General features: G+C 32.2%; 2 protein-coding genes across 2 annotated transcripts; both read left to right on the forward strand.

The window, feature by feature from the left end:
- The first annotated feature begins 395 nt into the window (after positions 1-395).
- Positions 396-6605, forward strand: LOC102583105 (carboxy-terminal domain RNA polymerase II polypeptide A small phosphatase 1-like). Its single transcript, XM_006355591.2, has 6 exons — positions 396-863; positions 3707-3835; positions 3912-4032; positions 4128-4209; positions 5843-5996; positions 6105-6605. Exons 1-6 carry the CDS (start codon positions 537-539, stop codon positions 6243-6245), a joined length of 954 nt encoding a protein of 317 aa, XP_006355653.1. The 5' UTR covers positions 396-536; the 3' UTR covers positions 6246-6605.
- A 4107-nt stretch (positions 6606-10712) lies between these two features.
- Positions 10713-13299, forward strand: LOC102585404 (putative serine/threonine-protein kinase-like protein CCR3). The gene has a single exon (XM_006355685.2). It carries the CDS (start codon positions 10768-10770, stop codon positions 13150-13152), a length of 2385 nt encoding a protein of 794 aa, XP_006355747.1. The 5' UTR covers positions 10713-10767; the 3' UTR covers positions 13153-13299.
- Positions 13300-15498: the final 2199 nt, after the last annotated feature.

Here is a 15498-nt window from a genome sequence, read left to right on the forward strand (position 1 = left end):
ATTTCAATATTGATTTCACATATTGAGCGGAAACTAAATAAATTCTAAAAAATAAATTGTCCACTCGTGTGTCAAATGTTCTCTTTCTCAACCTCATAATATATTATACTCCCATCATTAATTGTCTGTCTTATTATAAATAGTTATCTCAAATTATGAATTAATTTTCAAAAACTTAAATATAGTTAATATTTTTTTCTATTATATCTTTATAATTAATTTTTTTTGAATGTGTAAATAAATTTGTAAATTTACATGGAAAATTTCTTAAGTGATAAATTTATAAGTTATCTTTTTTTATTTATAATTTTTTTTTTTAAAAGATGGAAAAGTTGTGATAGAGATTTTGTGGTCAAATAATTATTTCACAATAATATTAATCCTAATAATAATACACTCAGCATCTACTAATCAGTAGAAAAGAAAAAAAAATGAACTTTTGAATTCTCCATTGATCTGCTATTTTTGACTTCCACAGTGGTGGATTCATCGGAATTTATACAAATTCACCGGTCTTTGTTTTTCCGGCCGAAACCATGCCGGAGCTTGTTCAAGCAGCACAAGTCTACGCGCCGACGAGAACTCTACAAATTTGGAAATCGCTACTGAACTGGCTAGCTTTCTTCTTCCAGATCTTTGTTCAGATCCTCAAAGGAACGCCTTGTGTAACTCAGGTTCTCTCCTACTTTGGCGTTCGCAATAGCTCTCTTCTCTCTTCCTCTCCGCAGTTCAAGCCGCTGCCTGACGTTGAGCCACCGGAGGAGGAGGCGCCGCCGACGTCATCCGTTGCTCTCTCGACTCTGCAAATCACAACCGGAAGTGTCCCGATCAGTGTTGAGGAGGAACGTTTACAGAAGCTCACGGTAATTTCTCGTAATTAGCTGTAGAAATTGGATTTAGGTATTGTGTTTTCGTTTTATTGGATCATATGACTATATGTTTTGCTATATAAGGAAAAATAGTCCCAGCATATAACTTTGTACTATTAATGCAACAAAACTCTTCATTATTTGTAGTATTATATAGTGTTTAAATCCGATGTAAATCTCTGCTTAGCTAATGCTTGTATAGCTTTTGCTTAACTTGTTCATCAACCAAACAACCTATATACTTACATTATCATTGAACTACTTATCATTCAGATGAACATGACTAATTCAGATTATTTGTGAGAATGAATCATATATCACTCTTGTATTGGTCGCTCACGAATTGATCAGATTATCGTTGCTAAAAGTTGAATACTTATTAGGAATCTAGTAGGTTTGCACTTGGCAATTAACCTCTGTGTGTTTCAATGGTCATGGTTTTCTGATGTTTTTGTTATTATCTTCTCTTTTTTGTACTTCAGTTTCTTCTTTTTCTAGAAGGCTTTGAACTGTTTTTCCTTGAGCCGAGGGTCTATCAAAAACAACCTCTCTACTTCTGAGGTAGGGGTAAGGTTTGTGTATACTCTACTCTCCCCAAATCTCACTTTGTGGGACTATACTGGGTATGTTGTTGTATTTAATGGTCATGATTTGTGCCAGACTGCTAGTCAGCAGTGGAAGTGGTTAAATTCATGCTAAATGGTAAATTAGGACCTGTTGTAAAACACTAAAACTAGATTATTTGCATCTTTAGTTTCTTTTTCTGGGTTGAGGATTGGATTTTTCTTAGGAATACAGACTGAATTTAATGCTTACAAATTTTGGATATGCTGGTAAACTACAACTTTTTTGGTTGAATAGTTATAAGTTGTGCAGTATAAGTTTTAAGAGGAATTCTAATTAGATGTTGGATGATTACAAGATCACTTCCGAAGAAAGTTTCTGAAGTGTTGATATCTAATATTGGAGAAAGACTAAATGCAAAGTAGACACCCAAAACTTTAGGAAGCATTGTGTAGGTCAATGTTTGGTTTCTATTCTTCGGCCTTTCGAGTCTCGACGCTTCAGTTCATTAACTGCTGACCTAACTAATGTATGCTTGTGCATGACCGTCTTGTTTGTTACTTGCTGTAGCAGGGAGATGGTCAATAAATACATTCTTTTCTTCCCCATTCTTTGATTCATTCCATAATAAACTCAAGTACATGTAAAAGTAACAATGAATTGTATAATATGATAACTATAATGGATGCAGTTAATTTGTTGCTTGGAATAGTAGGAAGAAATTTTTGGTCTCCAGCATGTCCTTAATGCTGATGAATACAACCTTAACCTTATCAAAAAAAAAATAGTAGGAAGAAATTTTGGATTGGCCAAGGTGCATATTGGTTCATAATTGAATAGAAATTCATGGGTAATAATTGATTTCTCTTAGCAAAATGCATTGGTGTTGTAATGTCTGGTTAATCATACAAATGATGTATTAGATCATGTTAGCTTTTATGTCCGGAAGGATTGTAATGTCTGCTGGAGCATCTGATATATATGCTTTTTGATGAGGCATAATGTGCGATACAAGCTAAACAACAGTGATCAACACAGGTACCAAGACTTGGACAAATAGGAAGAAATCACCTATTTTTTATTTTTTTTGTCAGTGTTGGAATTTGAAACCAGGTCTCTCATGGTTTTCACCCACTTCATTGGCCACTAGAGCACACCCTTGGCTGCTATTGTAAGCTATTTAAGTAGTGTGAAAACCATGTGCAGATTGGTCCAGGATGTTCACAAGTCAACTTGAAAATTTAGTATAAGCATATAACATGCAAAGTTAGCTTCTAATCTGAAGAGATGAATGGTATTATGGAAATTTAAATTGGTAAAAGGAGGAAGTTTTATAGCAGGGCAACTATAATGAGGACATGAGTTCCTTGGGGAATCATTAATTTTCCATAAAATATGTCAAAGGATAGAGAATGTTGTGATTACAACATGCGTTTTTAGTTAGTAAGGTGATTTCTATGTTTTGCATTGTTACGGTATTCTTTTGGGTTTCTTCTGAGTTCTTTCCTTATTTGTTGGGAAGGTGGTGTAGTGGATAAGGTCCCTTGAGCAAATAGATTGTCAAATTAGCTGGCTAGTTTATAGTCCTGCAAGTCCAATGAGCTTTTTGTTAGGCTGTGATATAGGCTTGAGCCAGCGAAGTGCTGTTGTTGCAAGTTTGAAGGCTGCTATTTATGTAATATGCCCTATATTAGTCATAGGTAGTATTCTTTTATACTAGAGGAGCCTTATATCAACAATCTTGAGTGTATTTTAGGTATCGGAATTTTGAAGTGTTCCATAAATAAACATTGTGTCATCGGCTGTCAATTACATGGCTGGCCAGACCTTAAAAATGTTTTGACTGTCTTTCCATAAGTTCATTTTGCTTCATCATTTTTATTTATGTACATGACTGACTACGTCTTGGTTTCGAAGAATATACCTTCATAGCTTCACTTGATGAATAAAAGTTGTAGTTCAAAGAAGTTTCTGGCAGAATCTTTTAAGAGTATTGACATCTAACTGAATTCGAAAGTTGACTTGTATCAAGAAGAGATGGTGGGTTTTAGTGACAACAGAAGGTCTAAAATCACTTTAACTAATTGTACCCACAACCTAGCTGGGTTTCGGATAACCAGCTTATTAAATGTTTGTAGAACTGGATAACCGATGCTTCTTGGAACACGGATACTGCTGACTGTCAATGGTGTTTATCAATCTTTAATAGATATTTTGTTAAAATGACTGCCTTCTGTTTATGTTTTTCTCAAGTTCTTAGATGCTGGATGCAGGTAGTTCTTGACTTGGATGAAACTTTGATTTGTGCATATGAGACATCAAGTTTGCCTACCATCATTTGCACCCAGGCAACAGAGGCTGGGTTGAAGTGGTTTGAGCTTGAGTGCGTATCTTCAGAAAAGGTAAACTTACTATATGACAGAATATTCTAGCAAGTTTCTTTGACATCCACGCTGATTCTCTTCTTGGAGGTTTTAGGAATATGATGGCAAACCTAAAATCAACTATGTCACAGTTTTTGAACGTCCTGGATTACACGAGTTTCTAAAACAACTTAGCGAGTTTGCTAATCTGGTCTTGTTTACTGCTGGACTTGAAGGTTAACTCATTACTTTCTACTTGATTTAGTTCTCTTCCTTTTCCATTGCAACTTCATCCAAAAATATTGATCTTATGGTTGTTATGTGCATACAGGATATGCAAGACCCGTTGTTGATAAAATTGACCTTGAGAATCTGTTTAGCCATAGACTTTATCGTCCTTCAACTATTAGCACGTAAGTATAGATACTTGTTTTTCTGTCTTTTACTATTTTTTGTCTTTCCTATCTGGCATCATTTGACATGTTAAATGTGAGGCAAATCTGTTCTTTTTAAGCGTCATAGAGTAAAGAAATAATCTGAAAGTGAACGGATAAAAGGAGTAAAAATATGATGGTATTAGAAGGAAAATTGGATTCATGGAAATGTTTGATGCTCAATAAGTAAATGTTGTACTTATCGGTGTGTTGTGCACCACACTATATCGAGAATTCTACATGGATTATGGGATTGTCTATTTCATTCTTTTCACTCTAGATCGTGCGTTAGAGCTTGAAACAAGAAGCAAAATTATAAATCATATTGACTATCTGATGAGATTAGCGAAGAAAAGAACTTGTCAATTTCTGTTGATAATGGTTTTTTCATCAACCGTATCCAAGTGACAAGCGTAAGGCTTGGATTCAGGTGATGTCAATTGACAATAGCTGCTTGAGGGGTAACCAGGAAGGTGTCAGTGGCCTTGTTATGATTACACAGGCTGAGGACAGGAATATATATCTCGAATGAGGAAAAACTCAGGTTAAATTGCTAACCACGAGTTAATAATTTGTGCCAAGGGTGACTTTTGATTCTTTCTTCTTTGTGCTTGGATGTGCTGCGCTTGAGCTGAGGGTGTACTTGAATGTACTTCTTTCTGCATATACTCTACCTTCCCTAGATCCTACTTGTGGGATTTCATTGAGTATGTTGTTAAAGATGAGGTGGAAATGTTGTTGAATGTTGTCATACTGACATCAGTTCAAATGTTCTCTTTTTTGTTTGTTCTGTTTGAGTTTACACTTTACACTACTTGACGGTGTGAATAAGTTCATTATCATTTGAACACCATGATGAATACTAGGGTGGTATTGAGTTGAATATTGCCACCTATAGTCAATAATAAACACTCATGGATAAATGAAGTCAGATTGTTGTAGAATTTTGTGTGGGCAATCCTTTCAAAAAAGCCATGTGGAAAGAAAACAACACTACGACATGTTGAGGTGGGAGCAACATGGACGTAGATAAGCCAATGGATATGATGATATGGCACACCATGTTGACGTCACCTTAAAATGGACAGTTTGGATGATGTGACAGCCACGTCGAATACATGTGGATGTTGAGGTTTGATTAATATATGACGTTTTCCAAATTCGTTGCTTAATAGTTTTTAATTTTATTTTACATGGGTATTCCATTAATGATGACGGTTTCTGACCATCGTGTTATGTGTTTCTTGTTTTTTTTATATGGTTTGTTCTGTGTGAAATTTAAACTACAGACGATAGTACGGATTTGGAAAATATTAATTCAGTATTTTTGGTTTCTTGAAATAGGATATCAGAACCAAACCTAATTAAATTCGGTATGGTATGGTTTTCCTCTTTCGTGTTTTGTTTGCTTGGTTCATTTTGGTAGTCTGGTTTTTACTGAATTATGAACACCCCTACTACTATCAGTTGATTTCCCTTGTATTGTTTCTCCTTGTGAACTCTGGTTTTCGCTGATGCCACCTATAACAACTTAAATAGTTCAAAGTCACTGTTGTTTCTGTATAATATATAATATAACTATGGTAAATTTGACACTAAATGTGCATCACAGGGAATTCCGGGAGCATGTGAAGGATCTGTCATGCATATCAGAGGATTTATGCCGGGTTGTCATTGTTGATAACAACCCATTCAGTTTCTTGTTACAGCCTTTAAATGGAATCCCGTGCATTTCATTTTCTCCTGGACAACCCCATGACAACCAGGTACAAGGAATGATCAGAAAATAATAATGAGGTCTATTCCTCAAATTTTAGTCTACTTTGATCCCCGTGACTCTGTGAGTTTAACTTCGTTTTCATCTTCCACATTAGCTTTTGGAAGAAATCCTTCCACTTCTCAAGCATCTATCTGAGCAGAAGGATGTAAGGCCTGTGCTTCGCGAAAGGTTTCAAATGCCCGAATGGTTTCAAAACCATGGAATCCCTACTTGTGAATTCACAAATGTACGATGATCTTTGGCAAGTAAATTTTTTTGCTATTCCAGGAGACGCAACACACCTATACTCTAAATTTGTTGTACAAGGTTAGTACCTCTTCACCGGAAGAACAAATTTTTGTATAGATTATTTGTTCAGGAGTAGCCGCCATCTATGAAGACCCAAATTTCTTATCTATTAAATTCTTTTGTAACTTTGTTTATAGCTTCCAATTGTGAGAAGAAATTCATGTATGTGCAATTATTATAAACAGTGATTTCCAATATTTATACCTACCTTCCCTGACCTAAATTTATGTATAGATTTGATGATTAGTAGCTCTCTTTAGCATTTGCTAAGTGTTAATTTGTTTAAACCTTCTCAGTTCTTAATATTTTTAGTGGCTACAATATTATTATTCCTTGTCTTGTAAGTATTTTTTGTATTTTTTTCAACTTCTACAATCCCCGGAGGCAACAAGAACAACAACAAACACAATGTAATTCCATAAGTGAGGTCTGTAGAGGGTGAAGTGTATGTAGATCTTATACTTACCCCTACCTTGGAAGACAGAGGTTGTTTCTGATAGATCCTCGGATCAAGGAAAAGCATATCATGGATATTCTCTGGCAGAGGAATGGACCTCCAACGCCATTGATCGTGTTTGAGGCTTGAGGTTCCATATGAAAGCTAGTTGAGGACAAAGTAAATCATAGTGGAGGCAAATGTTATCATTAGACGATTTCTTCCATCTATTGAAACTTCAGCGGATAGAGTTATTCAATATCTGTGCTAGTGGGAGATAACACATACCTCGTAAAAGCTATAGTCCAATTACTATGATTATTTTCTTAAACAGGCTAGTTGACCACAAGTCCATGATGCATAACATGGGATAAAATTAACTAAATAATTACTAAAATTATTAAAATTTGAACTTTTAATGATATTAAGGGATTAAATAATTTTTTTTTGTCATTAGGGTAGTACCTAAGTCAATTTTATATGCACATCGACTATTCTATCAGATACCTGCCTCCCCCCTTCCTAATTAAAGAAATGTTGTGTGATAATGTGGCCGGTGGCCCTATATAACAACCATACTGCTCTATGTGGTATATATTTACTCTTGGATCCACAATATCTTCTCAAGTACTTTCCTATTTCAATTCACACTTTATTATAGATATAAAATATGTCAACGTTCACACACCAACTTATCCTTTCGTCAACTATGGCTTCTTCGAAATATATATATATATATATATATATATATATATATATATATATATATATATATATATATATATATATATATATATATATATATATATATATATATATATATATATATATATATATATATATATATATATATATATATATATATATATATATATATATATATATATATATATATATATATATATATATATATATATATATATATATATATATATATATATATATATATATATATATATATATATATATATATATATATATATATATATATATATATATATATATATATATATATATATATATATATATATATATATATATATATATATATATATATATATATATATATATATATATATATATATATATATATATATATATATATATATATATATATATATATATATATATATATATATATATATATATATATATATATATATATATATATATATATATATATATATATATATATATATATATATATATATATATATATATATATATATATATATATATATATATATATATATATATATATATATATATATATATATATATCTAATACCTGTATTATTAATACATATGTAATTTTAATTAGCTATCAAATGCTTCCTAGTAATTGATTTTATTTTAAACTTCTAAAGTGACGAGTAGTCTGAGATACATATTTTTGATAATAAAAAGTTTTAGTATTTTGAGACGTATTCTTTTCGTCTAAATTTATTTGTCGTGTTTTTTAAAAATAATTATTTCAAATGATTTGTTTTCTTTAAAGTTCAGGAAAAAAGTAATTAGTTTTCTTCTTCTCATTTCATGCTTATAATTATTGTTGTTGAAGACTATAAACACCTCAAATATGAAGTGATGCTATGATTGTTCAGATATCAATAAAGAGTAAAATAGTTAAAACTCGTACCTAATTTCTACTTCCGTCTCAATTATATAGTTTTAACTTCATACGAAGTTTAAAAACATAAAAGAAAATACTTTTGAATCTTATAATTTTAAATTAAAGATATGTAAAATACTAAAGTGTACCAAAGTATGCTTTAATCTTATGTTCTTGAATATATCTTATACAAAATTTAAATTAAAGAGTTACCAATTATTCATTTATTAAAATAAACTAAAAAGAAAAATAAAAACATAAATTTAATTTTAAAAAAAGTAATACTCCTTCCATCCTACATTCCAAAAAAAATAATCTCGTTATTATATTAAGAAATAATTTTCACTTTAAAAATTCTATGTTATCCTTAATGAAATGATTTATAACTACACAAATATCAAAGAATTGTTCTAAACCATAAGTTAAAACTTCATTTTTTTCTTAAATACATATCAAGTTAAATAACGTCACATATAATAGAACGAAAGAACTATCATTTTCTAAAGAACGTGAAAATCACGACATATTATTTGAGACGAAAAAAGGTATAGAATTACCTAAAAAGAAAAAGAAAAAGAGAGAGACATATGGCAACATTGCATTTATGATATGTACCATACATGAACTCTGCAAAAAAGAACGATTCAAACATAATGGCGTAGCCGTCCCTGTCTCAAATTAATTTGTGATAATTCATTTAATTGGTTTCGCTGATTCCTACTTGATAGTACAATTTTAGAAAATAATTTTTTAAGAATTTTTTTTATGATCATAAATTTTAAAAATATGTAAAATGTATTATTATAATATTCTTTAATTTTATGATTTTAAATATTTAATGTAAGAAATTGAAATTAAATAAATAAAAATAGAGATTTTTATTTTGTATATTAAAAAGAAAAGTAAGAAAAATAAACTGAAATGGAGTGAATAATAAATTGTGCATTTGCCGTTTATTATAGAGGAAAATATTTTTCAAAAAATGTTTTGCAATTTTCATATGTTTGAAAAAAGAATTATAGTGAAAAGGCAAATTTCTTAAAAGTGAGCAAATTATCTTAATCGAATTGGAATAGGATAATGAACACACGAAGGATCAAAGGAAAAGAGGGTTCTAAAAGCTAAATGCTTAGAAAACTAAAGTCTCACTACGTATGGATAAAGCTTTTAAGCTTAAGCTTTTATTATCTTCGTTCCATATTAGTTGATCATCTTACTAAAATAATTGTCTCATATTAATTGTCTACCTTACTAAATCAAGAAAATATTAATTAAAATTTTCCTATTGTTACTCTTGCAGTTAATTCTTTTTGAAAGACATTTATTTGTTAAATTTTCAAGAAAAATCTTCCTAGACATTAGGAAAAGTAATTTGTATAAGTGATATTCCAAGTTTATTGCTTCATCTCCGTTCTCCACCTACCTAATCCCCCAACCTCCACCCCTTGAACATCCCACCCCCACCACCTTCAAACATCCACTTCATTCATCCCGTCTCCATAATATTTTGCTATATACCATATAAATATTTTTGAAATAATATTTTCTTGCTTATCTACCTAACACTAAAAAAATAAGTAATAAATCCACTTATTATTTTTAGAGAACTTTTTCTAGAAAATCATTTTTCGAAGAAAATATTTCCTTCGTACTAAATAGTAGGGGTGTCAATGGGACGGTTCGGTCGGCTATTTTTAAAAAATTATACCATCTCAATTTTTCGAGTATTTCATAATGTATAATCAAAATTAAATTTTTTTAAACCATCCCAATCATATTGGTTTCTCTTCGGATCGGTACAATTCGATTAATTTCATTTTTTTTACTTTTAAAGTATCACCTCAATATATACTATAATTAAAATATTATTTTTTCACAAGTATATTCTTGAAGAAGCACTTCAATTCTTCGCTAAGATGTCAAGAATATAAAATTGTGTTACCGTATTGTTTAATAAGAGTGCTTACATAGGTTTTACCATATCGTTTGATATAATATCTATTATAGTATCTAAGACCTAATTTATATTTATATTTGAAAAATGTTATAATATATATATATATATAAAACATATTATTAATATATAAAATATATTCACATAAATGTAAGGTTATTCGATTTAGTTTGAGAATTTTTTTGATGTTTTTATAAATTAAAAGACCATCTCAATGATACAAATCGATTCGATACGGCTAGATTAGGTCGGTTCGGCCGATTTTTCATATTCTTTTGACACCCGCTGTCTTTAAAAAAAATAAAATCCTTCCAAACATTTCTTTATATTTTGACTTTGAATTCTCTAAATTAAAACTCTGTTAAGCTTAGCTACTGTTCACACATATACAGTATAATCCACCATTGCTCCAACTTTTTAGCTTACATCATAGCCTTTTTCCTTCTACAAATGACAGAAAATTTCTGATGACATTACCCATCTCCGGCGCCGGCGCCGTCATCGTTGCCGCCGTTATCTCACTGATAACTTCTGTTTTACTACCATTTTCTCATGCCCTCGGTAGTTCCGCCACCACTTTGGCCGTTGCTTACGGCGCCAACATCACTATCTGCGGCATAGTAGCTTCTCAACCAATCCAAAGAATCCAATGCTGGTCAGAAAATCAATTAGCACCCATCCCCATATCTCCTAACGCCTCCTTTAACTCCATCGCCGGCGGAGTTAACGGCTTCACCGGCGTTGAAACCGGTGGGTTTTCCCTTCTCTTCTGGAACTCAAGTTTTCAACCCAAAAGACTTTTCTTCAGTTACTCAACTTTGTTAACAACTGTTACAATGGGAGATACTCAAATTTGCGGCTTAACAAACGGTACCCAAAATGTTAAATGTTGGAGAGATGACTCGAATTTGGCGAAACAACCAAATGGGTCGTCACAATTCATGTCAATTTCATCTGGGTCGGGATTTTCTTGTGGAATTTTGAAAAGTTCAAATAGGGTTATATGCTGGGGAAACAATAGGGATATTGCTTCAGCTATTCAATCTGGTTTTGGTAATATTACAGTAGTGAATATATTTGCCGGTGGAAAACATGCTTGTGGGATGAATTCTACAGGTTTTTTAATCTGCAAAGGAGATAATGAAAATGGTCAATTAGATATTCCATCTAATTTTGCTTATGAGTATAACGGATTAGCTTTAGGGGTTAATCATACTTGTGGAATTCTTAGAATGAATTATACAGTTGTTTGTTGGGGTGGGAATGGTGAATTTTCGATGAATTTAACGAAAGGTCTTTCATTTGAATCAATTGTTGCTGGTTTAGATTTTACTTGTGGATTAACAAGTGGGAATTTTTCTGTTATCTGTTGGGGACCTGGTTGGAGTAGTAATATGTATCCTTCAGGTACTGAGCTTCCTTTACCAATGATTCTTCCAGGTCCATGTGTTCAGAATGTATGTGATTGTGGTGTATATCCTCAATCGAAAACGTTGTGTTCTGGGAATGGTAATATTTGTAGGCCTTGTGATTTTTCGGTTGGAGTAGCTCCACCACCATCACCACCGGTGTTTATTATGGTGCCATCGTCGCCATCTAAGGGGTTGAGAAAGGGATTGTTAGCTTTTGTGATTGTTGGATCAGTTGGGGCTATTGCAGGGATTTGTACTGTTGTTTATTGTTTATGGACTGGTGTTTGTTTTGGGAAGAAGAAAATTCATAATTCTGTTCAACCTACTATTAGTACTAATAATGTTGCTCAACAATGTTATAGTAGTGGTCAAGTTTCAAGATCATCTACTCTTAGGCGCCAAGGGTCGAGGTTAATGAGGCGTCAGAGGAGTGGAACTTCATCTATACATGGTGATAGGGCAGAGGAGTTTCAGTTTTCGGAGCTTGTTGCAGCTACGGACAATTTCTCTTTAAAGAATAAGATTGGTGCTGGCAGCTTTGGGGTTGTTTACAAGGGAAAATTAGCTGATGGCCGTGAGGTTGCAATTAAGCGTGGTGAAATGAGTCCGAAGATGAAGAAGTTCTTGGAGAAAGAGAGGGCTTTTGAATCAGAGTTGACGTTCTTGTCCCGACTACACCACAAACACTTGGTTAGATTGGTTGGTTATTGTGAAGAAATGGATGAAAGACTCTTGGTTTATGAGTTCATGAAGAATGGGGCGCTTTATGATCATTTACACGATAAGAACAACGTGGAGAAGAGTAGTAGTGTAGTGAATTCTTGGAAAATGAGGATCAAGATTGCATTAGATGCTGCTCGTGGCATCGAATACCTTCACAATTATGCAGTTCCACCTATAATTCACCGGGACATCAAGTCATCCAACATCTTGATCGATGCAAATTGGATCGCAAGAGTGTCAGATTTTGGATTATCCTTAATGTGGCCGGAGACTGATGCCAGATTCAGTCAGCCAATGAGGGCAGCAGGCACAGTTGGGTATATCGATCCAGAGTACTATGGCCTAAATGTCTTGACAGCAAAGAGTGATGTCTATGGACTTGGGGTTGTATTGTTAGAACTTTTGACCGGAAAAAGAGCCTTATTCAAAACTAGTGAAAACGGGGACATGCCAATGAGTGTTGTCGACTTTGCAGTACCAGCAATTATGGTTGGAGAATTGAACAAGATTTTGGATCCCAGAGTTGGGCTGCCCGAGTTGAGGGAAGCTGAGGGAGTAGAATTGGTGGCATATACTGCAATGCATTGTGTTCATTTGGAAGGAAAACATAGACCTACAATGACTGATATTGTTTCTAATTTAGAGAGAGCTTTGGCTGCATGTGATGTTAGCCATGACAGCATCTCTAGTAGTCCAGACTCCATTAAATCAGATTGACATTCCACGCATATGTCCGCGAAAGACTCCTACCAGTATCACTAGACGATAAGTTTTGGTGGTTAGAATAGTACGATTCGTGTAACAATTGTTGTTAGTGTAAACTGTAAATTATCGATAGCTGGAATGAAATTCTTTTTCTTCCTAGAAGGATACAATCTTCACTATGTTGTGTTTAGCATCTTCTTGATAGGACTAATTGACTTGTTGCCATTGTTCTTTTGTGTGTTTTTTTTTTGTAAAGGTGCTTAATGCACAAAAGTCCAATTGTTGAAATGACAATTCAAGAGTAATAGCAGCAAGCCACAAGGCAAGTTGTACACAGGAGCCAAGCTACTCATACTGAATGTTTCAATCTTGAAATTTAGTTATCTCAGAAAATGAATTTGCTATTTTTCAAAAAATGACGGTGGTGTTCGAATCAACTGACATATCCCTCTATCATATTATAGAGTACCATTACCTTCCACTAGCATAGATATGAGTTGACTTCGGCCTACTAATTAAACCTTAGGGTTGGATGTGTAAATGTCATGTGTTCAACCGACTTCAATAATTTTGGCTCAAACTTTTTATATGCATTAGGAAACCTATTGAGTATACAACCACAATATATTTGGTATAGTCCCACAAGGCACAAACTGGGTGTCGGAAGAGTAGAGTGTACCTAGACCTAGCCCCTACCTCAGATGGTAGAGAGATTGTTTCCAATAGACCCTCGAAGTCCAGAAAAAACTAACAGAAGTGAAAGCATAACAAAGCAAAATACGGCAATAATCGAAGTACAAGAAAAAGAAGAAGATAACAACAAATCAAAGGATAAGAAACTACATGAGCAATACTATGACTACTAGTATGGACTGATAGCAAGTCAACACACTACTACCCTAAATCGTGTCCTCCACAACTTTCTATCTAAAGGCATTTTCTCAATAAACTGATACTGCACCAAATCTTAGTTAATCACTTCTCCCCAAATCTATTGAGTATACAAATATATTACATTCTAACCTTTTTTTAGTAATGATTTAGGTACAATTATATATTGTTAAGAGACATGATTATTACAACTCGTATATCACCAAAAGAAAAACATTAAGTATTTTTCAGCTCTCCTAATTAGTATCCTCCACAACTTTCCATGTCATGGACTAATGGAGTAGACAATAGTAATCTACAAAAACTACAAAGTGGTCCAAGATTTTGAAAATTTTAGTTATTTTAACAATCCACAATTAATTCCTATTGGTTGAGCAGAATTAGATGATAAATATTGACTTTGAACATTCTATTGAAGGCAGTCTATAAAGGCAGTCGCTGGAAAATAGGGCATGATGTAGCTCTTGTGGACCAAAAACTGCCTTTAGCCCCTTTTTGGATAAATGATACTAGTATTAATAGAGCTACAAAATGGTATCTTTTAAATGAAATATTATTTTAAGAGTAAAAAACTATATGAATTTGGCTAATATTTTAAAATATATTAGTCATTAACTTTTAAAAAATGAAAAAAAAACATTTCTTTTAGTTCAATATTAGTCGTCATATTTTCTTCTTCACATCCTTTAGAAAATTATAAATAAAAGTTTATTTTATCTCTATCCAATAAATTATACTTTATTGAAGGACAAGACAACTAATTTTATTTCAAAAACATTTAATAATAAGGATAAAATGGGATAAAAACAATTAATTTCATTTTAATTTTGTAAAATAATAGAGTAACAAATATGGAACGGAAGAAGAATTAAACAACTATTTTGGGATGAAATTAATACTCTAATATGTCAAAATTAATGTAAAGTTGATTTGTTGCAAAATTGATGACTAATAACGATGTTGGAATTTGTCAATGGCCGGTTGGCCATGGATTATTAGTTTTTGTACTTTAAAGTATTTAGGGAAATAAATTAATTAATGACGTTAATTAATCATTTTAACGTGTGGGAGAAGGTAAAATTAGGCTACATTATTAATGTCGTTAATCATGTTAATAAGCAATTGAATGATTAATGTCAAGAAATTAGAAAGAAGCATCTTATAACACAACGCTTCATCCGTTTACTTTAACTTGTCATATTTCACTTTTTGAAAGTCAAATTGTAAGTTATAATATTTTTCATATAATTTTTAAATATTAAATTAATATAATTCAATTTAGTTCTGAAGATAATCATTTTAGCTCCAAAGATTAATTATTAACACAAATTACCAAGAGCAAAAATATTTCCTGCAAGAACAATTAGTGCAGGGTATATGAGACATACTTTTACGGTACAAAATTAATTGTTACTCTTCCAATTCATAATAAGTATTCCCTCCTTCTATTTTTAGTTATCATAATTT

This window comes from Solanum tuberosum, unplaced genomic scaffold (genome assembly GCF_000226075.1).
Source record: "Solanum tuberosum cultivar DM 1-3 516 R44 unplaced genomic scaffold, SolTub_3.0 scf00202, whole genome shotgun sequence".
In the NCBI taxonomy this organism is placed as follows: Eukaryota; Viridiplantae; Streptophyta; class Magnoliopsida; order Solanales; family Solanaceae; genus Solanum; species Solanum tuberosum.

What these genes read in the sequence shown, in the direction of transcription:
- LOC102583105 (XM_006355591.2), top strand. Translation starts at nt 537, where the DNA reads ATGCCGGAGCTTGTTCAAGCAGCACAAGTCTACGCGCCGACGAGAACT. An exon ending in GTTTACTGCTGGACTTGAAG is followed by an intron (nt 4,033 to 4,127) that starts GTTAACTCATTA and finishes ATGTGCATACAG; the next exon opens with GATATGCAAGACCCGTTGTT. An exon ending in GACAACCCCATGACAACCAG is followed by an intron (nt 5,997 to 6,104) that starts GTACAAGGAATG and finishes CTTCCACATTAG; the next exon opens with CTTTTGGAAGAAATCCTTCC.
- LOC102585404 (XM_006355685.2), top strand. Translation starts at nt 10,768, where the DNA reads ATGACATTACCCATCTCCGGCGCCGGCGCCGTCATCGTTGCCGCCGTT.